At 43.4% G+C, this 24,228-nt stretch overlaps 1 protein-coding gene across 2 annotated transcripts in view; it reads right to left on the bottom strand.

Moving 5' to 3' along the window:
* Positions 1–23,497, bottom strand: part of XPO6 (exportin 6) — a 109,008-nt gene extending 85,511 nt beyond the window's left edge. The window contains exon 1 of one of the 2 annotated variants that reach the window (XM_081256998.1): positions 23,300–23,497. In XM_081256998.1, coding sequence (XP_081113124.1) covers positions 23,300–23,302 — 3 coding nt within the window. In that variant the 5' untranslated portion in view covers positions 23,303–23,497. The remainder of the gene's footprint in view (positions 1–23,299) is intronic. The other variant, XM_081256997.1, reaches the window with a different exon arrangement.
* Positions 23,498–24,228: the final 731 nt, after the last annotated feature.

Genomic DNA, 24,228 nt, shown 5'->3' with positions numbered 1-24,228 from the left:
CGTTCACAGAGGAAGACAAGCTTCTCCTGAGAGGAAGCAAGTGAGAGGGCACAGGCACAAAGCTGGGCAGTGTTCTGATGCAGTGAGTGACCTTGCACCTAGTAGATACAGGCCTTGGTGCTGGGCTCCCCCCAGTGCAACCATCAAGAGATCAATCACTCTTGTGGGAAGGAAGAAATGCGAGGAGGGAGACGGGGTCCAGGAGACTGTGCTCCAGTACTGCTTCCACTTGGGGTACAGACGACAATCCCCTGAATGTGCACCAAAGCAGGAATGAGGGGACACAGAGAAGGTGCTCTTTACACGAGTAATGACAGAACTAACAGGCTGCATGGGAACCAATGCTACCACTGAGAGGTCCTCAGCCACAGCCTGGCAGAGAAAATACTGAGTGAGAGCCGGCCCCAGCTCCAGAATACAGCCTGCATAACTTTGGGCAAATCCTGCCAGCTCTTGGAGCATCCTTGGTACTAAATGCAATCAAGTGTGTGTACTGCGTGTTGATTATAAAGCACTATGTAAATGTTGGCTAATAGAGTAGTTCCTCTCTCACTACAAGTTTCTCTTAGCCTACCCTCGTTTGGATTTGCTTTTATAAAGGCAAAGTCTCCTAAGTTGTCATCAGCTTGTCCCTCTCAATACACCCAGCACCACCTTAATGCTGTAATTCTTAATTTATGATCAGTCACATTACTCTAAGGCTCTCCAAGTATCACTGCTGAATGCCAGAGGGTGCTTATGTATCCCACACAATGTAAACAACGATACCCACGAGAGCAGCTGCTGAAGGACCTTTGACGGTGCTACATTCTGCAGGAAGTGTGATGCTGCTACACAAGCAGAGATCTGCGTTCAGTAGGAAGTGACTCTTCCTGACTGCGGAGTTCTAGATGCTCCTCCCATCACCACAGATGACTACTAGTCACCAAGAAAGAAGACATCACATGCTCTGGTGAGAGCAACTCTCTCCACCAGGGACTGTCCTGGGTGCTGGGTTCTGCACAGCACTATTAGTCGATGCAATTTTCTTAAGTTTTACTTTCAATAGTATGCTTGGTAATCACAACTGTGATTTTTAAAAAGCTGTAACTTTTACAATATGGAAAGCTATCGTAATATTGAAACTATTCATGATTCTCTTCCTCCACCCCATTGAAGATTCACTGGGTTAGAAAGACAGAACAATGGCAGTTCTGGGGATGTTTTTTTAGGAGTGGGGGAAGTGGAGGTGGGAGGTGCACAGGAGAAAGGAAATGGATACTTAGCTCCTGTCCAACTGTCTGATCCTGCCAGGAATCCTGGCCTTGCTCACATCCCTGGATAATGAAGGGATGGCTCAAGAAGCAGCCTTCTATCAGCCTCCAAACCCCACACAACAAGCATAATTAGCTTGAGACGGGAGCACGTAACCGCCCTTCCTACAGTCCCCAACCGACCCTGCTAGAACATGGGGGAAAGGAGTGGAACAGAGGTAAAGATAAAGTGCTGCTTTTGAGTCCCACCTCCCAGCTCTGCTCCTTCACTCTGGGCAACAGCCCAAAGCCAAGGACTAGAAATTCCACACCACTCCACCTGAACGTGCCCTTCCACCATCCAGCTGGCTGGGTACTCCCTATCCTGGGAATGCCTTAAAATGAATTGTCACAGCGTAACTGTGTGGGGTGTGGACTCTGGAGTCAGCCTCAGGTCTGTATCTGACCTCTAACTTTACCACTTACTCTGTGCATGACCTGGCACAAAGTACTTAACCTCTCTGAGCCTCAGTTCTTCACCTGCGAAGTGGATTTACAACAGCTCCCCACCAGGTAGCTGTGAGAAGTAAATGACATAAAAAACCCCTTGGCACCTTTAACCATAAATGAGCAGAACTCTTTCACTATATATTTCACTGATGAGTAAGCTTTAAAAAAAGGAAGAAACCAAATAAACAAAAATCCCACATAAGTCAACTAAATGCTCAAAAAAATTCCAAGAATGCCACCGTCTTCACTTTCATTTTTATAGCAATCAACCTACCAGTGCCGCAAACAAAGAATAAAAGAACAGCACCATCGTCTTCCAGGCTTCTATTTGTGTTTGGGACAACACGGGTTGGAATTAGATCCATGATTCCAGCAGCAAAAGCTGTTTGGTCTTTTTTTTAAGAAAAAAATATTACATAGAATCCCAGTACATAAAATAGACTCAATCAGAGACTGCTTAATTAATGCGGCTGAAGGAAGAGAACCCAAACGCCTATGCAGCATTTGGGACACCTCCAAGAAAGTACCACATTAAAATTCCTCAGAATTAAAGCCCCTCCAAAAAAAAAAAAAAAAAAGCCCTTCCAGCTTTGATTCAGGTTCTACCAAGTCTGGCAAGTTTTCTTCAGGTAATAAATGGTTGCTAAAAGACTGGTTTGCAAATTCTCCCTCAAGTAACTTTCAACTGCAAGCCTCTCACCGCCACCCAGGGTCTTTGCCACCTGACCATCAGGGGTGATCAAGTCACCCCATCACCTGGCCCTGACCTGCCCCTTGGACGTCACCATCCCCATGCTCCCTCTTTCAGTTTCCTCAACCACCCTGTGCCCCAGCCAGACCCAGCTTCTCCACATAACAGCTCCATGTCTTCACAGATGTCATTCCTGCTACCTAGGATGCACTTCTCTACCCAGAAAACTCCTACCTATGCATTAAGACTCCTTGAAAATGGCACCACCTCTGTGAAGCCTACTGAAGTTCCCCCAGCAGGGCCGGCCATTCTTTGTGGGCTTCCTAACATTACACTGAACACGGTGAACTGAAATGACCTCTTTCACTTTTCATACAACACTGGCAAGATCATAAACCAGTGCCACCACAACGGAAGACGATTTAGCAGTTATCTACAAATTTTAAATGCATAGACAACTTCACCCAGCGAGTATACTTATAGCAATTTTTTTTTCCTCCAAAAGTTTATGTGTGAAAGGACCTTCAAGTCAACACTGTTTGTAAAACAAAAGATTGGGAACAACCTAATTTTCCATCAAAGCAAGACTGGTTAAATAAGGTACATCCCTATCATGGAATACTATGCAACTGTGAAAAAGAGTGAGAACGCTCTATACACATAGGTATGTGGAACTACATCCAATACATTAAAATTTTTTAAAAGGCACGAAACAGTGTACCAGTATGTACAGTATGCTACCCATTAGTAGAGGTAGAGTAGGGAATGTGAAAATACACACACTTTTCTTTAAACTGGTAACGGTGATTGCCTCTAGAGAAGAAAATGGGGTTCTGGGGACAGGAGAAGGGAAAGAGGCTGACTTTTCTCTGTACACTCTACTGTATCATTTAAATTTTGTACAATGCTCACTTGTTTAAAAAAGAAAACAGAGAAAACAACTAGAGAAAAAAGAAATTTCCTGCTAATGTGTGGGTCTCTCCAGTAGCCTGGAGTGCACAGGCAGAGACTACTTGCTAGTCATCTCTGTTCCCAGGGTCTAACTAGCACACAGCAGGCACTTAATAAACACCTGTTACAGGAATTATTTTAACTCTTTCTCTTATACTAAGTGAAGCTATAAAGTAGTTACTCAATGGTGATAACTTAAAAAACTAACATTTACTTAGCACTCAGTACATACCGGGCACTGTCCTAAGGACCTGACATCAACTCCTTTAATCCTCATAACAATCCCATTGCACAGATGAGGGAAATGAGGCCCAGAGAAATGAAGTAACTTGTCCCAGGTCACATACTTGGTTAAGTGGCAGAGCCAGGATTCAATCCCAGGCCCCAAACCCATGCTCTTAAACATGAGGTTATACTATTTTTCAGATACCTAGGAATGTATTAAAATTGCTAAACACTGAATGCATTCCTTACTTGCTGCAAAAACCCGTCCTTAACTGCTTAATCATAAGCAATGTTGAAATAAAATGAGTTAGGCCACTGCCTACTTGGGGACTGAGGTATCTCTAATCCAAGTTCTGATCACTGGCTTTGCTGATTCACAATGACCCCACCCCACTCTCATAGGTATCCGGCTCTGGGGAAATAACACACTGACTAATGAAAACAAGACATTGACTTGCCCACAGAATTTACCATGGAAGCTATACTTTGTTCCATAAATAAAATCCTCCATCTACACCAAGCATTCCATTTCAGTGGGTGCCTGATCAAACTCTGAAGGCCTTTGGAAAAACTACCTGAAAAATGAAAAACCACACAAACACACAAAACTTCCCCTACTACCAAGGACTTCCAATGAAGATGTCAAACACGAAAAAGACACCCCGGACCCTCTCTGGTTGTCCTCACTGTCCCCAACACCACTCTTACTCCTAAGCAAAAATTCGTACATTTCCTGAGGTTATTATACATTAGACACTGTCACAAATGTATTCATTCATTTTTAGGCTGGCTACTTTGTTGCTATTGTTGTTATTTTTTGATGACACAGAGGGAAGCACCTTACCTAAAGTTCTCCAAATCATGCTGCTGCACAGGTTAACTTCTAGACGAGTTTCCTATATAGTCCCAGCCATGGAATGCGCTCTCATTTCACTGGCTTTCACTCTCCAAGCCCATATTCTTCCTATCTTTGTCCCTATTTTAGGTTCCCTCCTCCCCCAAGGCCTGTAGCCCTCTGTTCACCAACAACAACCGTAAACTAGGAATGGGACATCTTGACCAACTAAATGTGCTGAATTCAAGACTGTTGCGGGGACTTCCCTGGAGGTCCAGTGGTTAAGACTTCGCCTTCCCATGCAGGGTGCGGGTTCGATCCCTGGTCGGGGACCTAAGAACCCACATGCCTCGTGGCCAAAAAAAAAAAAAAAACACCAAAAAACATAAAATAGAAGCAACACTGTAACAAATTCAATAAAGACTTTAAAAATGGTCCACATCAAAAAAAAAACCTTTAAAAGAAAGAAAAAAAAGACTGTTGCCACAGATGGACTGTCAATTTTCAAACTTTAATATTAATACATAGACTCAATTCAAATTTTATTTAATCTAATTCATCTTTTTTTCTGCTTTAAAAGATATTGAGATGCCATGTATTATATGATTCCATTTATATGAAACATCCAGAATAAGCATACCTATAGAGACAGAAAGCAGATTTGTGGTTGTCAGGTGCTAGGAAGAGGCAGAAATGGGGAGTGACTGCTCCTGGGTACTGGGTTTCCTCTAGAGTGATGAATCGCTCTAGAACTGGAGAGTGGGAGTAGTTACATAACAGGGTGAATGTACTTTAATGTCACTAAACTGTACACTTTAAAGTGGTCAACTTTCTGTTATGTGTATTTAAAGAAACAATAAAAATCAACTTAAGACTATGGAAAAAAAGTTAAAGGCACCATTTCTAATATATTACAGTAAGCGTAAAGAATACTTAAATAGTAACTAAAGTAAGCATAAGGGATCTGTCTCCTATAAACAAACAAAAATAAAATCTAACTTGGTAAAAACTTTTCCTACAAAAAAAAGATATTAAGGAATAATGAAAAGCCATTTTTTTAATCTACTAATTATACAACAATTTTCTTTAGACTACCCAATGCTAATGAGTATTTATCCATAGCTAGTGGAAGAATAAACTTTCTGGAAAATAGCTTACAACATACCTTAAAAATGTTTATACTAAATCTAAAACTATTTTAAAATAAAAGATCTATTAAAAAAAAATTTTTCATACCCCCTTGGGCCCTTCTGGGAATCTAGCCTAAGGCAATTTTCTGAAATACAGAAAAAGCTTTTTGCAAAAACATTAATCACATATTATTTACAATGGCAAAAAATGGAACAATCTAACTGCCAAAGAATCATGCAATGTGATATTATAGAGCCACTGTAAATATATATGAAGTATTTAATGATTTGGAAAACTACTTATACTATGTGAAATGGAAAAGGCAAAAGAAAAAAGTACATTTACAGTGTGATCTCAACCATATTTAAAAAGTAAATAGAAAAAAAGACTGGAAGGAAACAAAAACGTTATTAGAGGTTGAATCAGATGGGGGTAATTTCTTGTCTATTTTATACTATCAAATAGTCTACAGAGTTCAAAACACTTTTTACAATCAGGAAAAATAAGCAAAAATCAAAAAATGGCAGAGAAGACCTTGTGATCACATCAGTACCTACTTTAACTGCCAAGCAGTACTAGAAGGAAGAAGGTGCAGAAACTGAGCTAAATTACTGGAAGACTTGGCTACTGTGGTTTTGTTTTTGTTTTTGTCTTTAATAAATCCCTATGGGAGAAGAGTATACAGGAACTCCCTGTACTATTTTTGCAACTCTTCTGCAAGTCTAAAATAACTCAAAATAAGATGTTTAAATTGAATAAATAGGGACTTCCCTGGTGGTACAGTGGATAGGACTCCGTGCTCCCAATGCAGGGGGCCCAGGTTCCATCCCTGGTTGGGGAACTAGATCCCACATGCCACAACTAAGAGCTTGCATACCACAACTAAAGATCCCGCACACAGCAATGAAGATCCCACATGCCGCAACAAAGACCCGACAGCCAAATAAATAAATAAATAGTTTAAAAATATAAAATAGATAAACAACAAGGGCCTACTGTAGAGCACAGGGAGCTATATTCAATATCTCGTTAAAACCTATAATGGAAAAGAATCTGAAAAAGAATATATAATGTATATACATATATTCTATATATATACACATATATTATATATATATATGAATCACTTTGCTGTACACTTGAAGCTAACACAACATTATAAATCAACTATACTTCAATAAAAAATAAAAATTAGGGACTTCCCTGGTGGTCCAGTGGTTAAGACTCCATACTTCCACCACAGGGGACACACGTTTAACCCCTGGTTGGGGAACCAAGATCCCACATGCCACACAATGTGGCCATAAAAGTTTTTAAAATAAAAATTAAATTTGTCTTTCTCTAAAAAGAGAATGCAAAATATAGAGGAATAATTTCCTAGGCAATAATAAAGCACATGGCTCCTTCCCTCAATAATTAAATAAAAACCTTTCCAGGAGTAGTTGCCTTCACAGACGTCACCTGCACTGCCTATCAGAACTCCTTATTCTTGAACATTTCAAAGCTTTCATCTTCACAACCTGTCCTAAACACACTGCGTTTTTTTACTCTTCTGTGTATATCTGTGGCTCCATCTGTCCAAAATGGCCCTTCTGCTTCCCCACCACCTCATGTCCCAAATTCTATGCCTAGGGACTTCCTACTTCTGCTTTGAAACCCAACTCATTTGCCACCTCCTTTGGGAAGCCTTCCCTGATACAACCCTCCCATCCCCAGTGTGGCCAGGCTTTTTTTTTTTTCTTTAAGTACTGTTATACCTCTTACAAGGTTCTTTTTCTGTACTTATTCCCCAGCATTGTAATCATTTGCTGACATGCACATCTTTTCCAGAAGTTATAAACTTCTGTAACTTCTAGTCACCCTTTTCCATGCTTACATTCAATAGCTGTAGGCCAGCTTCCAGTTATCTTGCAACCCTGTTGCAAGTGAGCCCCCAAATTCATCAACAATGTTTCCTCCAGCTCCTGACTTTCCATTTCAGTAAAGAATTACAAATTACACACATTCCAGTGAATAGAATAACACCACAAATTAAGTGTCTTTTCAACTCTAAGTAATCAGCAACGTTTGCAATGGCCTAGCATTCACCTAGTATGAGGAATTGTTTTCCTTTCCTTCCACACCTAGAGTATGGTGGATTCAAGGCACCAAGTTTTTAACATTGTTCTCTAATTTGTCCATAACTCCTTTTTGCTAACTAAGAACTTTAACTTCCTCAGATCATTTCATTTGCATCACCAGTTCTATTAGTTGGATTTCTTTGCGGGATTATCTTTCATAAAGTAATGAAGACTGTCATAACCCTGAAGAGTAAAGAACACCCAGGCTGTACTGAGCTAGGAGATCAGCCGGGCCCACTCATGTGCCAGCCAAGTGAGTTGCTCCAGACACCTGAAGGCATTGCAAGTCATACTTTTTTAAAATAACAAATGACTTATCAAAGGCTTTGAAGGTTACGGACAAATAATCAAAAACACAAGTGTTACGTACCAAGGGTCTACTGCGTATGCCAATAAAAGCAGTCTACTCAAAGCTCTCTTTCAATCTGTTCCCTCTTGAGGTGTAAAGGGGTATTTTCTCAAAATGTTTCCTTATATTTCTTTGAGGTCTTTTCAAAAACCTTAAAGTTTTTTCTCTTCATAAGAAGTCTCCTTTACAGATACACCAGGATATTTTTCAACGCTCCTTATAAAAGTATGCCTGTCCACAGAGCTCTGGAGACGTGGACCAGTCACCCCCACAGTAAAATGTGATGATGGCTACACAGTGCTCCTCAAAATAATGGATGTGCCTGGATCATTAATTTGCTTGTAAAGATTGGGGAGGGAGGGAAGGGAGGAACAAAAGAAGAGAGGGAGAGAGGAAGAAAGAAAAAATATATATTGACTCTTCAACAACACAGGTTTAACATACAATTTAAGATTTTCAAGAAATTTCAGGTTTACAGAGAGCTGCTATGACCTTAAGCCCCAGGACAAGGGCCTTCTCTTAAGCAAGTGTAGGCTCTCTCTGCCATTAGAGGAATTTCAGTAGAAAATCAGAGAAACCCTAAGCATGATCGGTAAACTCTCCTATGAAGCTACTTCATATATCTTTTTATTTTTAACATCTTTATTGGAGTATAATTGCTTTACAATGGTGTGTTAGTTTCTGCTTTATAACAAAGTGAATCAGTTAACTTCATATATCTTTTAACATTCTCAATTCATGCACCCAATTAACAGGACCAGCAACAAATGATTACCAGAAAAATCACTTCACCAGGGTGAGCACTGCAACTTTCTGGCAACAGAAGTGCTTTCCTATGATTAAACCTGTTCTTACATCATGTTATGACAAATACATATGAAACCAAGTGGGAAGGAATAGACAACTTAATTACATGGATCATCAGACAAAAGGTCTGATGGTTCAGAAAACTATCAGAGTACAGCCCCCTCACCAAGACAATCTTTTTATTCAAGTCCACAATACTAGTACACAAGAAATGATAGTGTTCTTAACCTGACTAAAATTAGTGGCACGAGATTAATCAACCAAATGTGCAAGCTATTCCAAACCTAATTTTATCAACATTCTAAAACTATTCAGCCAAATTACATAAAAAAAAAAAAAAATGTTGGCTGACCCAACAGAAAAATGTATAGAGGTCAGGAATGGTCAAGTGACATAGGAAAAAATACACATGGAAATAAAGCATCAAAAGATGTTCCACTTCGGGCTTCCCTGGTGGCGCAGTGGTTGAGAGTCCGCCTGCCGATGCAGGGGACACGGGTTCGTGCCCCGGTCCGGGAAGATCCCACGTGCCGCGGAGCGGCTAGGCTCGTGAGCCATGGCTGCTGAGCCTGCGCGTCTGGAGGCTGTGCTCCGCAGCGGGAGAGGCCACAACAGTGAGAGGCCCGCGTACCACAAAAAAACAAAAAACAAAAACAAAAACAAAAAAAAACAAAAAAAAAAAAAGATGTTCCACTTCACTCACAACTAAAGGACTGCACATGTTATTCCTGAAGTGCCATTTTCATCTTTCACATTAAAAAGTTTTATTGGTGTCAGCCAGAAGGTGGGGAAACAGGAACTATCCCACTAGTGAGAATATAAACTGATACAATCTTTTTGTAGAAAAAGCACTAAATACCAGAATTTTTAAATGTACCTTTTGCCCCACAATTCCACTTCTAGAAACTTATCCTACAATCTCACAAAATGGACAAAGAGAAATTTGATGTGTTTATTGTAGTACCGATGCAGCACACACTGGAAATCTAAATATCCAACATTAGGGAACTAGGTAAAAACATTAAGGCAGGCATACCATGTTCTAGGGCAAAATGATAAACGAATGATCCACACTTAAAGATATCCTAATTGAGTTACTGAACTTCAGCAATACAGAGTTCTCCTAGCAGTCATGCAAAAAAGGCAAGTTCTCTCTCACTGAGGTAAAGAGAGAATGAATTAGGCTAACCAGGCTTTTCCACACAACAACCTTCAATGGAAGAAAACAATGGAGAAATATCTACAGAATTCTAAGGAAAAAGAATGTATGACCCATTAGTATTACACCCAGCCAAGTTACCATTTATGGATAAGGACGACAGACATTTTCAAAACAAATTAATTCAGGGAACAGAGCAACCATGAACTCTATTGGAAAAAAAGTATATATATATATATATGCGTATATATATATATATATATACATACACACACACACACACACACACACACACACACACACACACACACACACATATCAGCTAATCAATGTTAAATAGATTAAAAGGTTCAAGAAAACACTGAATCCCAGATGGCGGAACAATGTTTACAAGATCTGAGGGTACAATCCAAGAAATTTTTTTTCTTTTTTTAAATAACTGAATCAACCAGAGCTGAAGCCTGGCCTTTTATCTTATTTTTATTTATTTACTTGGTTGCGCCAGGTCTTAGTTGCGGCAGGCGGGCTACTTAGTTGCAGTGTGCACGTGGGATCTAGTTCCCTGACCAGGGATCGAACCCAGGCCCCCTCACTGGGAGCACGGAGTCTTATCTGCTGTGCCACCAGGGAGGTCCCACAATCCAAGAATATTGATTGACTGATTGATTGATTGATTGCCGCGTTGGTTCCTTGTTGCTGCGCGTGGGTTCTTCTCTGGTTGCGTCGAGCAGGGGCTACTCTTTGTTGCGGAGCATGGGCTCTAGGCGTGCGGGCTTCAGTAGTTGCAGCATGCAGGCTCAGTAGTTGTGGCTCGTGGGCTCTAGAGCACAGGCTCAGTCATTGTGGTACACAGGCTTAGTTGCTCCGCAGCATATGGGATCTTCCAGGACCAGGGCTCGAACCCGTGTCCCCTGCATTGGTAGGCGGATTCTTAACCACTGTGCAACCAGGCAAGTCCCCCACAATCCAAGAATTTTATACCTAGCCAAGACATCCTTCAAACATAAAGGGATAGAGACATTCTTAATTCACCAAATAAGGCACCGTTTCTTAAAACTGACAACAAGGGCTTCCCTGGTGGCGCGGGGGTTGAGAGTCCGCCTGCCGATGCAGGGGACACGGGTTCGTGCCCGGGTCCGGGAAAATCCCACATGCCGCGGAGCGGCTGGGCCCGTGAGCCATGGCCACTGAGCCTGTGCGTCCGGAGCCTGTGCTCTGCAACGGGAGAGGCCACAGCAGTGAGAGGCCCGCGTACCGCGAAAAAAAAAAAAAAAAAAAAACCCTGACAACAAAATCTAGCTAACAGGAAAATGAATCCAAAAATTCAGATATGGAAAGACCATAGTTAAAAGAACTAGTGGGGGACATTTGAATCCCTTAAAATGTAAAACTAAGACAAAATACTGAGGGAGTTATGGTTATAGAACAGACTGTAAATGCTCTAAAGACACTGACAAAATAAAATAACAAGAGTGAGGAGGGAAAAGGGGAAGGAGTACAAATTTTCTTATTTTTCCTATTATGAAGTTCATTGATGCTGCCTAGAACTGAAACATAGTATATATTTATTTATTTAAAATGATGCCATCTTGGGCTTCCCTGGTGGCGCAGTGGTTGAGAGTCCGCCTGCCGATGCAGGGGACACGGGTTCGTGCCCCAGTCCGGGAAGATCCCACATGCCGTGGAGCGGCTGGGCCCGTGAGCCATGGCCGCTGGGCCTGCACGTCCGGAGCCTGTGATCCACAATGGGAGAGGCCACAACGGTGAGAGGCCCGCGTACCACAAAAAAAAAAAAAAAGATGCCATCTTTTTTGTAGAAACGTGGATGGATCTAGAGACTGTCATACAGAGTGAAGTCAGAAAAACAAATATCGTATGTTAACACATATATGTGGAACCTAGAAAAATGGTACAGATGAACTGGTTTGCAGGGCAGAAATAGAGACACAGATGTAGAGACCAAATGTATGGACACCAAAGTGGCGGGGGGGGGGAGGATGAACTGGAAGATTGGGATTGACATATATACACTAATATGTATAAAATAGATAACTAATAAGAGCCTGCTGTATAAAAAAATTAAATAAAATTTAAAAATTAAATTAAAAAATTTTTTTAAATTTTAAAGTATATGATGCCGTCTTAGGACTTCCCTGGTGGTCCAGTAGTTAAGACTCCACGCTTCCAATGCAGGGGATGTGGATTCGGTCCCTGGTCGGGGAACTAAGATCCCACATGCCCGTGTGGCATGGCAAAAAAAAAAAAAAAAAAATTGATGCCATCTTCATAATGTTTTTCATAATCTTTTTCCTTAACCTATGGGGATTTATCAAGAGCTAATAATTATTGTGGCAAAGATTATTTGAAATCTGACAACTTATTTTTCAGTTTCACTTGTTTATTTTTCTGCTATTAAATTCAAGTGAGGGGCTTCCCTGGTGGCAAAGTGGTTGAGAATCCGCCTGCCAATCAGGGGACATGGGTTTGATCCCTGGTCCGGGAAGATCCCACATGCGGCAGAGCAACTAAGCCTGTGCGTCACAACTACTGAGCCTGTGCTCTAGAGCCTGCAAGCCACAACTACTGTGCCCACATGCTGCAACTACTGAAGCCCGCGCACCTAGAGCCCGTGCTCCGCAACGAGAAGCCACCTCAATGAGAAGCCCGCGCACCTCAACAGAGTAGCCCCCGCTCACCGCAACTAGAGAAAGCCCGTGTGCAGCAACAAAGACCCAACGCAGCCAAAAATAAAAAATTAAAATAAATAAATGTTTTAAATAAATAAATAATAAATTAAATTAAATTAATAAATTCAAGTAGACAGCGAGACCTCAAGAGCACTGTGCTCAGTGAAAAAAAATCAATGTCTAAAGGTTACGGCCTGCAGATTATATTTATACCACTCTCAAAATGACAAAACTGTAGAGATGGAGAACAGATTAGTGGTTGCTAGGCGAGAGGGAGGAGGGCTACAAATAGAAAGAGTATTAGGAAAAAAATACTAAGGCATGAGTTAGATCTTCAGCGGTGATGGGACAGCTCTGTACCTTGACTGCAGTGGAAGTTACATGAATCAATACATGGAATAAATTGCATAGAGCCATACACACACATGAATGCAGGTCAAAAAATGGTGAAAACTGAATAAGGTCTGTAGTCTAGTCAACAAATGACATGTACTAATGTCAATTTCCTGGTTTTGGTATTGCACACAGCTATGTAAGGTGTCACCGTTGGGGGAATCTGGGTGAAGGGTACAACAGGAATCCTTGCACTCATTTTGCAACTTCCTGTAAGTATATAAATATTTCAAAAAGTATGTTTTTTTAAATACAAAGAATAGTAAATTGATTTTTATTTTAAAACTAGCATGACCCAAAAAATCAGCATCACCACTTTTTTAATAAAAGTACTTATTTTAGATATCTATCCTCCTTATCTTATAGGCAAATAGATAGAAACAAAGATATATAGATTGTTAATCATAGTTCAGGGTAGGAGGATTTAGGGGATTTCTTTTTTTGCCATGTTCTTTGTATTGATACCTTTTGATACTGCTTGATTATTAATGAGCATACATAATTTTTATAAAAATTATTCAATTGTTAATCTAAAAAAAAACCCTGATCTATCCCAGGTCTGATTATTAGCCAATTTAAAAACTAATGACTTCCCCCCACCAACTGCATTTAACTCATAAAATACCTTTACCTTTTCAAGGAGTCTGAGATCAGAGATATTTTTCATTATAACCTTCATATAAAACAGCAGCAGACTGCTCTGATGTAAATTAACTACTGCGTATGCTAAGCCTAATGGGCTTAACTGAACTGAAATACATAAAGAAGCCAAGCAACCTTCCTCTCTTTTGTCCTGTAATGTGCTCCAGCTACCACTTTGCCCTCGAGTCACATTTTTTCTATTCTATCACATTAAAGCATATGCAGAAATATATATTTTCTCATTTGTTATCAGTGAACTTTTACCATCTTGCCCTTTCCATTACCAGGTGTAAATTATGCAGGTTTTAAGGTTAGATGACTAAATGTACTGTTTTTCCTGGGACAATATACCCAGTTGGGCTACATTTCAAGTAACGTTTGTCATCAGCAAACTTTTACCATCTTGCCCTTTCTGTTATGAAAGGTAAATTATGCAAGTTTTAAGGCTAGATGGCTAGATGTACTGTTTTTCCTGGGACAATATACTCACTTGGGTTACATCTGAAGTAAATATACCTATGTAAATGTGCATAGGCTTAAGAAGAAACCTAGTGCTACAGAAAAAACATGGGCTGTGCGTTTAGAATCTTGGGTCAGCATCCCATCTCTATCAACTTGCTATGTAACTTTAAACAAGCTACTTATATTACCCTCCCTGAGCCTCGGGGTCCTCATCTTCCTCAACTGTAAAATGGGAACAGACAGTAATGCCTACCTTGCAGGGTGGCTGTAAAATGAAATGAGGTACCGCCCGTAGTATACATGAGGGCCCCTAAACAACGGCTAACACAGAGTGTAATTATGAAACACTCACAGACCTTTTTTCTCCCTCTGAGCCCCAGCTTCCTTCCCTTCCCATTAGCCTCTTTCACCTCCCTCACTTCTCTCTGCCTTGTGGGTTTCCTCAGGTACATCCACAGCTCTCACCTCACCCCACCCCTACTCCCACTTGTTCCCCAGCAGTCCTCCCAGAAGCAATCAGTTTTTGGAGCCTCACAGGAAGTGTACCATCTGCACAGCATTTGTTCTAACAACTCCTCTTGCTTACCTGCTCCCCACCTCCACCTGCCCAGGGCAAAAATGCTGCTATCTGAGCTTGCTGGCTGCATGGCTTTTGGAAAAACAGGGTTTTTACTATATTCATACTCTATTTCAAGCTTACTATACTCTCTAAATGCTGCTACTATCATTTACTAACCTCAAGGGCCTACCTTGACCTTCTTGGATTTGTTTTCGCACCTCTTTTTTGGGGGGGCGGGGCACATCGCACAGCTTGTGGGATCTTAGTTCCCCGACCAGGGATCGAACCCAGGTCCTTGGCAGCAAACACAGCGTCCTAACCACTGGACCACCAGGGAATTCCCATCACACCTGACCCTTTCAATTACCTAAATATCTGTTGAATGCCTACGGGGCACTGGAAATGTAAAGAAGACTGAGATTCATTCTGATATGGGCTCATAAAGAGAAAGAACTAATCCTCTCCACTCCCAGGCTTGGAGGGGGAGGAAAGGAGAGGAAGCCAAGGAAAGGATGGAGGAGGTTCACATTTTGCTCTTCAAACTTCTGAGTTATTTGACACTTACTACAAGAATGTAGCCTTGTAATTCTTATATAATAAAAACAAATAAATCAAAATAATAAAAGCAAAAAAAAAGAACACCTAACTATAATCAAAGATGAGAAATGTTAAACCAGTGGCTGGAAAGCCTCAAAGAGGTCACGTTCATGGTAGGTAAGGCCTCAAAAAGAAGAAAAGGACATTCAAGCAGAAGGAACAGCACTGAACAAAGGCAGAGACGTACGAAAGCGTACTCGGTGTTCTGGGAATGACAAGTGGCTTGCTGTGGCTAGAGAACAAGATATAACTTGAGAAGTCTTGAAATGATATTTCGAATGAATCACTTTAAGCATTTAATAAATCATCTTCTTCTTACTGAGAGGAGTAAAAGAGAAATTGTGAAAATCCAGGACCCATGTGCTTTCCACTACTCTGCCGTGATAAAAACTTGGTCTCTGACAACACTGGGGACCCTCTGCTCAAAATAATTTGGGGTCAAGCGACGTGACCACATCTGAGTTCCATGAGGTAGCTCTGGCAGGAATACAGAAAGAAGATGGACTGGTGGAGGAAGAACCTGGAAGCTGTCAAGACACCACCCATGAAAGCAAGAGATGACAATGGCCTGACCAAAATGGAGGGAATGGAGGGAAAGGCCAAGGTCAGGACACAAATAAGTTAGCTGCAGCATCAACAGGTCTACAAGTGGAGGACTGATGGCAAAGAGGATGTTAAAGATGACTCAGGTTTATCACTTGAGTGTCCAGTGAATAAGATCATTAAGAGAACTAGGGCATGGGGGAGGAGGCGCTAACCTAAGGGGAAGATGATGGATTTGGTTTAGTCATGTTTAATTTGATGTCTACAGGACACTCCGGTGGATATCCAAGGCTGGAGAGGGTGGTTGAGTTCTCATTGGTACACAGGCCACAGCTGAAGCCATAAGAAAGAAGATCAAGGGAGACTGAAACAAGAGTTATATCATGGAAGCCAAGGGAACCAAGAAAAAGTGTTTCGGGGGGAAAAAAAAGTGACCAGTGTTTGCCAACAGCCAAAAGATGGCATAAGGACTGAAAAGAGGCTATTTATGCATTCACTGTACTACGCCAACTTATGTAAGGAACTTGAGCATCCGTAGGTTTTGGTATATGCAGGGGATCCTGGAACCAAGCCCCCGTGGATACCAAAGGATGACTGTATATACTGGAGTCAGCACACAGTGGTCACTGGTGATCTTGAAAAGTAGTGAAGACAAACAATCAGTCTGCAGTGGGTTGCACAACAAACCACTGGTGGAGAGGAAAAGGGAGGATGAAAAAGAAGCAGAAAGTAACAGCTACACATTCAGGAATTCCCTCCCTCTTCACCCCAGCCGGTACAGTCACGTCTCCCTTGACTTGGACATATATGTCAACAATCCAACTACCTAAAAGTTGTCAAGATCCTTGTCCTGCCCAATGCCAATTACCTTCATCTCAACACAGCAGCATCTGCCTCCCTACCTACAGAGCCAAATCCCTTATTTTATCGGCACATGGACTGTCTCCTGTCATCTCCCTGTCAGTTTCTTTACCTGTCATCTCTTCCATTCCTACCAAATCCAACCACCAATTAATTAAAATTTCCTACTATTCCCAATCACCAGTTTAGAGGCTTCCAAAATCAGCTTGAGCTCCTCCCTTTTCTTCATCCCTTGAATCTGGAATCAGTCAGTTTTAAGTGCTGACTCTCTTGGTCAAGTCTTCCTCTCCACACCTAACTCCAAATCTAAGAACAGGCCTTTATCACATCCACCCAGGCATGGTGTCGTATCTGGTTTCCCACACCAATCTAACCTACACACAGTAGATGGATTAATGTTCCTTTAAGGAAAAATCAGCCAAAAAACAAAGCCAAACTCCCTTGAGTAGTACTGGAGGCCCTTCATAACCCAGCCCTTAACTGCTTTTATAAACTTTCTCCCCAACCACTTCTTCACAAAAATCTCCACCATTGCCAAACCAGTCTATTATAGATCCTTTCTTAACACTACACATTTAGTTGCACCCTTCTCCTCTTCTGAAATACCCCCTCTGTGCAAGTTCTATTTACTCCCTTTCTCTAAAGGTCTTGAACACCCAAGACCTCCACAGCATTCCTAACTACAATGTAACTGTCTACTATGCCAGCAATTGTTCTAGACTCTCGGGATACATCAGTGAACAGAGCAAAGCTTTAGGGAGTTAATATTTTAGCACAAAGAGATAACAAAAAATAGATTTCATAAATAACATTAACCATGTAAAATGTTTAAAAGTGTAAATGCTACAAAAAGTAAAGCAGGATGTGAAGGACTGGGAGTTCTGAGATGGGATTACAATTTTAAATAGGGTGGTAAGGACTGGCCTCACCGGGAACATGACTCTAGAGAAGGCCTGAAGGAGGTCACGCTGGTCATATAGACATCTAGGGGAAAGTGCAGTCCAAGCAGAAGCAACAGCCAGGCCAAAGCCCTGAGGCAGGCACACACCTGGAGCATCTGAAGGACAGCAAGGAGGCCAGGGGAGTTGAAACAGAGTGAGCCAAGGGGAGAGTAGCAGGAGATGGGCTCAGAGTGTAACCATGGGCCAGAATATGGAGGGCACAGTAGGCCATGGAGGCGCAAGTGGGCCACTGTGGCCTTCGCTCTAAGTGAGATGAGGAGCCACGGGAACAAAACAAAGACATGATCTGCCTTCGATTTTTCAAAGGATCACTGAGGCTACTGTGTTAAAACAGTCTATCATGGGACAAGGTCAGAAGCTAGGAGAACAGTTAGGAGGCAACTGCAGTAATTCAGGCAAGAGATGATGAAGGCCTAAACTAGAGAGACAGCAGTGGAGGGAACAAGAAGTGATAAAATCCTGGCTACATTTCGAAGGGAGAAAACAATCAGCCTTCCTGATACGGACCAGATGTGGGATATGAGAGAAAGAAAGGTCAAGGATGACTCCAAGTTTTTGCCACAAGCAACTAGAAGGATGGAGCTGCCCCCAACTGAGAAAGAGAAGACTGTGGGTAGAAAAGAATTAAGGGGAAAGTCGGGAGTTGGGTTTTAGACAGGTTACATTTGACATGCCTGACAAACAAGCTTGCATGTCAAGTAGGCAGCTGGATACATGAGAACTGCGGCTCAGGGGGGAGGTCTGGCCTGGGAGCTAACTAGGTCTGAGGCCTAGAGCACTCCAGCTATTCAAAGATCAGTGCGATGAGGAAGAAATATCCAGTAAGATGGCGGAAAACTAAAAGCACATTTTAGTGTCCTGGAGACCAGGTGAAGAAAGACTTTAAGGGGAGTATTCAACATGTCCAATGCTACGGACAGATTGACTAAGATGAGAACTAACCCCTGTGTTCAACAGCAGCGGGTGGGACCTTGACAAGTGAGCTTGGGAGAGAATGGAAGGTGAGGAATCAAAGACCACTCCTTCCTGGAGTTTTGTTGCAAAGAGGAACAAGGAAATGGGGCAGCAGCTGGCCAGGAAAGTAGGAATAAAGGTATTCACGATGAGAAAAAATAGCATGTTCGTGTACTGTGCGTATAAATGCACATAAAGACCTACAAAGTCCTAAGCACTCAACAAATGTTAATTTCTTCTTTCACCTCCACCCCTGACACCTATTACTTTCTATTATCTTTATTAATACATATCTACTCTTTGTAACTATCTGCAAACTTTCAATTAGAAGGCCCTTTTTTTCCGTGTCCAACTGTCAAACTCTTCCTAACCCTTCAAGACTCAAATATTCCTCCTGGGAAATCTTCCCTGTTCCCTGTCCTCAGGTATGCCACCTTTGTATCAATGCATTCTTCTACTATGGTCACCCTTACCACAGCCTCTCATAATTACCAGAATATATGTCCCATTTCCTCACTAAACTGACTTCTAGAGGGCAGGGACAATATTATCCCTCCTGGGGTGAAAGTGTAACAGTTGAGAGCACTGACTCTTGAGCCAGACTGCCTGGCTCTGAATGCCAGTTCCGCCACTTGATTGCAGTGTGAGCTTGAGAAGCTGCCTAACCATTCTGGGCCTTGAATGTTCTCATCTATAAAATGGGAAATAAGAACTTCCCTGGTGGCGCAGTGGTTAAGAATCCGCCTGCCAATGCAGGGGACACGGGTTTGAGCCTTGGTCCAGGAAGATCCCAACATATCACGGAGCAACTAAGCCCATGCGCCACAACTACTGAGCCCGCGCTCTGGAGCTCGCGCTCTGGAGCCCACGCTCTGGAGCCCGTGAGCCACAACTACTGAGGGCCGCGCACCTAGAGCCCGTGCTCCCCAACAAGAGAAGCCGCGGCAATGAGAAGCCCGCGCACCGCAAAGAAGAGTTGCCCCTGGTCGCCGCAAATAGAGAAAGCCCATGCGCAGCAACGAAGACCCAACACAGCCAAAAATAAAATAATTAAAAAGCAAAATGAGAAGGCGGACTTCCCTGCTGGTCCAGTGGTCAAGACTCAGCACTTCCACTGCAAGGGGCACAGGTTCGATCCCTGGTGGGGAACTAAGAGCCCACATGCCTCGCGGCACTGCCAAACATAATAAAAATATAGAGTTCAAAAATGAGAAGACTTTGTAACCAAAGAAATCTTCTAAGAAACTAAAAAAGAAAAAAAATGCTAATTTAAGTAAGGGTTCAATTTACACAAAATTTCCATAATAAGCAAAGCTCATTTGATATTAAGTAGCAATTTTTCAGAGAAGTAGTGGGAACCTCTAAGATGTTACATCACTTGAGAACTCATGGGAATTCAACCCAAAATGATGATTTAATCAAATGTAGTCATAGTTTAACTGTTCTAGGAATTCTGGACTGCAACTACAAATCTTTTTTAACTAGTTCTAAATTTGCAGGTCAAAATCCCTCCTCCTAGAGGGACAGTTTAAAGGAAATTCCCATGCTCCCCAGCCCTCATCACTACTCAGAACCAAATAAAATATAGTTGGATGACATTCCCAACCAACTTCCACATGAGGAAGCACCTGTACCTCAAGGAGCACAGGCTTTGGAGAAGAGCACCTTGGACCCAATGCCAGCTCCACCGCTTGTTAAACAGGTACCTACACCAGGCCTGTTCACCTCCTCCTCTGGTAGTAATGGCAATAAGGTAACCAACCTACCAGTGTTGGTGTGCTTAACTGATACTGAGTGACTGAAAGAAAAACCAAATAAATGAAAAACAGCTAGCTTAGTATAGATACTTAATAAATGGTAGTTCTATCATATTACACCATTTTCATCTTATTAGCGAGTTGAAGTTTTAAAAAGAAGATATTACAAAGGCCCAAACTTACTTGCCAACTCTTTAAACGCTCTTTAAAGTAAAAATGTTAAGTCAGTAAGAAATGGAAAAAAGTTCCTGGAATAAAGAACTGTGATCCCAGGCAAAAGACCCTCCTCCGGGAAGACACAAATCAGGCAATGGCTTCCTTGCATCCAGGGACAAGGCCTGCCCCATCCACACCCCTGAACCTGGAACACCTACAGGAGATGAACCCCTGGTGTGAGTACTGCAAAAAGGATGTAATTTGACAGTCCTATTCACCTCAAATCCGCTGTGGTCACCCACTGTGTGCTAAAATAAGTGAGGGGTAGGTTACAGAAAACTTGACTCAAAACTTAAACATTGTAAATGGTAATTGTGAAGTCAAGTACTACTACTTCACAATTAATTGCTCAAAGGTGGTCATTTTCATAACGCTCTCCTGACTGCCAATTAAAATGAAACCTGAATACAAGAGTGCTTGGCCAGCTTAAGTCAATAAACAATAAAATTCTGTCCAAAGGTTCTAAAGCAATGTTGCCAGCTACCCGAGGGGAGGTACGTGTCTGTCTTGTTTACCTGACATTCGCTAGAGCCTCTAATACAGTGGCTACTTAAAATTCATTAGAAGATTTGTACACCCATGTTCACAGCAGCATTACTCACAACAGCCAAAAGGTGGAAGTAATCCAAGTGTCCATCAACAGATGATCGGATAAACAAAATGTGGTCTACACACACAATGGAATATTATTCAGTCTTAAAAAGGAAGGAAATCCTGACAGATGCTACAACACGGATGAACCTCGCGGACATTACGCTAAGTGAAATAAGCCAGTCATAAAAAGACAAAAACTGTACAATTCCATTTATATGAGAGACCTAGAGTAGTTAAATTCATAGAGACAGAAAGTAGAATAGTGGTCACTAGGGGACAAGGAAGGGAATGAGAGTTACTGGTTTTTGTTTGTTTGTTTGTTTTTACTTTTTCGGTACACGGGCCTCTCACTGCCGTGGCCTCTCCCGTTGCGGAGCACAGGCTCCGGACGCGCAGGCTCAGCAGCCACGGCTCACGGACACAGCCGCTCCACGGCATGTGGGATCCTCCCGGACAGGGGCACGAACCCGTGTCCCCCGCATCAGCAGGCGGACCCCCAACCACTGCGCCACCAGGGAAGCCCGAGAATTACTGTTTAATGGGTACAGTTTCAGTCTTACAAGATGAAAATAGTTCTGGGGATGGACGCACACAATGTGAATGTACTTAATGCTACTGAACTATACACTTAAAAATGGTTAAAATGGTAAATATTATGTTATGTATATTTTACCACCATTTAAAAAAAATTCATTGAAAGAATCAATGAAGGATTACTGAATACTACTTTCATCATTCACTAAATATTATACCTCATACCTTTAGATTATTCATTAGAAAATCCCTGTCTCCACATTGTATAGCTGAGGAAACTGGGACTCAGAGAGCTTAACTGATCTGCCATTATCCTACATACAGTATCTATTATACAGTGCTGCTTGGCATTAATGGTGCATTTTATCTGACTGGTTGTAAGCCCCACGAAGGCAAGGGCTACGCCTTAGGTCTTCTTTCTCCGCCCAGAACCTAACATATAACCCACAGGTCCTTTGAAACTTCTGAAAACCCCACTGGCCTGACCAGCTATATTACGGATGTCACTGCATCCCCTTCTCTACTAAACCACTAGTGTGGAAGATGTAAAATGGGCAACCTTAAGAACACTTCTGTAACTGGAAGTGGTCAAACACAGGCCAGGCAACCACCCCCAGTGGGCTTACTATGTTCCAAAAGCTGGGGTAGATAAAAGTTCAGACAATTTCATCTTTGAGAGAACTGAGTCTACTGCAATAGACAATTACAATAAGACAAATGCTTAAAAACATGTGACTGCACAAACCTAAGGGAGTACTGACAGTGCCTTTGGGTCTGGAAAATGTGGAATGTTATCTTCAGAAGTGGCTTCTGAACTAGATCTAGAAAGATGAAGAGCTCTCCAGGCACTACCAGGAAAAAGGCCAGAGCATGCAGCAGAAAGAAAGGCAGAACGGGTGTCAAAAGAATAGGACAGTTCCTGACTTTGATTCCTAGTTCCTATGATCTAGGCAAGTGACCTCTGAAAACCACAAACCCTCTCAGCTGCCCCGTATATAAACCTACAGCAAGACCTCCTCCAGCTCTGTGAAGTGTGTTCTATCAAATAGGAGTTCTGAAATCAAGACTGCCTGGGTTCAAATCTTGCCACTGTTACTTAAGAGTGACCTTGAGCTGGGTAATTAGCTGCTCTGTGCCTCAGTGTCCCCACTTCAGAACACAGGGCTGGTGTGCTAATTAAATAACACATGTCAAATCACTTTAGCACAGCGCCTGGCACACAGTAAGCCCTCAATAAATCAATCATAGCTACCATCATGATGAGCTGCTACAATGTAAGAGAGGCAAACACCAGATGCAAGGGTTGTGTCCGCTCCGCGTCCAGGTCCCTCCCAGTTCTAAGCGATCCCGAGGGGGAGGGGGGATGGGAGCTCAGAGCCCGGCTGCAAACCCTGCACGCATGTGTCAGTGTCGGGCTCGGCACGCGCCTCTCCCCGCCCCGGGGAGAAGCGATGGCTCAGCAGTCCCGGGCCCGCTCCCACCGCTCAGACCCGGCACCCGGGAGAAAAGGTGCTCCGACCCCACTTACCATGCTGGCCGGGGGAGAGGGCGGCTCAGGTGAGCTAGCTCTCGGGCTTCGGACACGTCCCGCTCGCACAGTTCAGGTCATGGTCCCGGCAGGCTCGGGAAGTCCCCCACCCATGCAAAGACAACGGCCTCCCCACCCGGGCCCCGCGGGGACCCTCTATAAAGAGCGCGGCCCCCCGGCCCGCCTCATCGGGGACCCCCGGAACAATTCATCCAGACCCACCCGCGCCTCCGCAAGGAAACTGAAAAAGCAGGAAATGGGGCTCGGAGGCCGGCGAGGAGAGCAGCGGCTCGGGGCCCCCCGCCCGGGCCCGACCCCCAATGGGAGGCTCCGGGCCCAGGCAGGGGCTCCCCGGCCCCCGCGTTCAGAAGTGGCGGTGGGCCCGACCCCGAGGCTGAAGGGGCGGAGGCTGAAGGAGCCTCGGCGGCGCAGCCCGAGCGGCCGGCTCAGGGGAAAGGCCCGAGGGCCCGAGCTATCCTTGCCGCCTCAGCCCACACGGCCGCCGCCGCCGCCCACCGGAGCATCCCTGCGCACGCCCGCTCCAGAGCTGCCCGCTCGCGCCGCGCGGCCACCCCCAACCAACAGCCCCAACGCGCCGGAAGTGGCGAGTGCCCGGCGCGGCCCCACGGCGCGGCCGCCGGGCTGCGGCGCTGGAACCGGACCAATCCGGAATCGAGCGGGCGGAGGCCGGGGGGGCGCGGGGCGGGGCCGCACCTGACGGCTCCCTCTGGCCCCGCCCCTATTCGGCCCCGCCCCACGCCCGGCGCCCTCCGCCAGTCCACGCGGGCCGGCGGCCATGTTGGTAAAGGGCACCGGACCTGCCACCTTGGTAAAGTGGCGATTTCTCTTTCGTTTCCTGCGCTCATTCATTCCCCATATCTTCATGGAGCGCCTTCTGCGTGCCCAGTACCGGCTAGGAGTCGGCGGCA

Source organism: Mesoplodon bidens, assembly GCF_964165515.1.
Source record: "Mesoplodon bidens genome assembly, chromosome: 15".
In the NCBI taxonomy this organism is placed as follows: domain Eukaryota; kingdom Metazoa; phylum Chordata; class Mammalia; order Artiodactyla; family Ziphiidae; genus Mesoplodon; species Mesoplodon bidens.
This window is presented reverse-complemented; position numbering and strand designations above follow the sequence as displayed.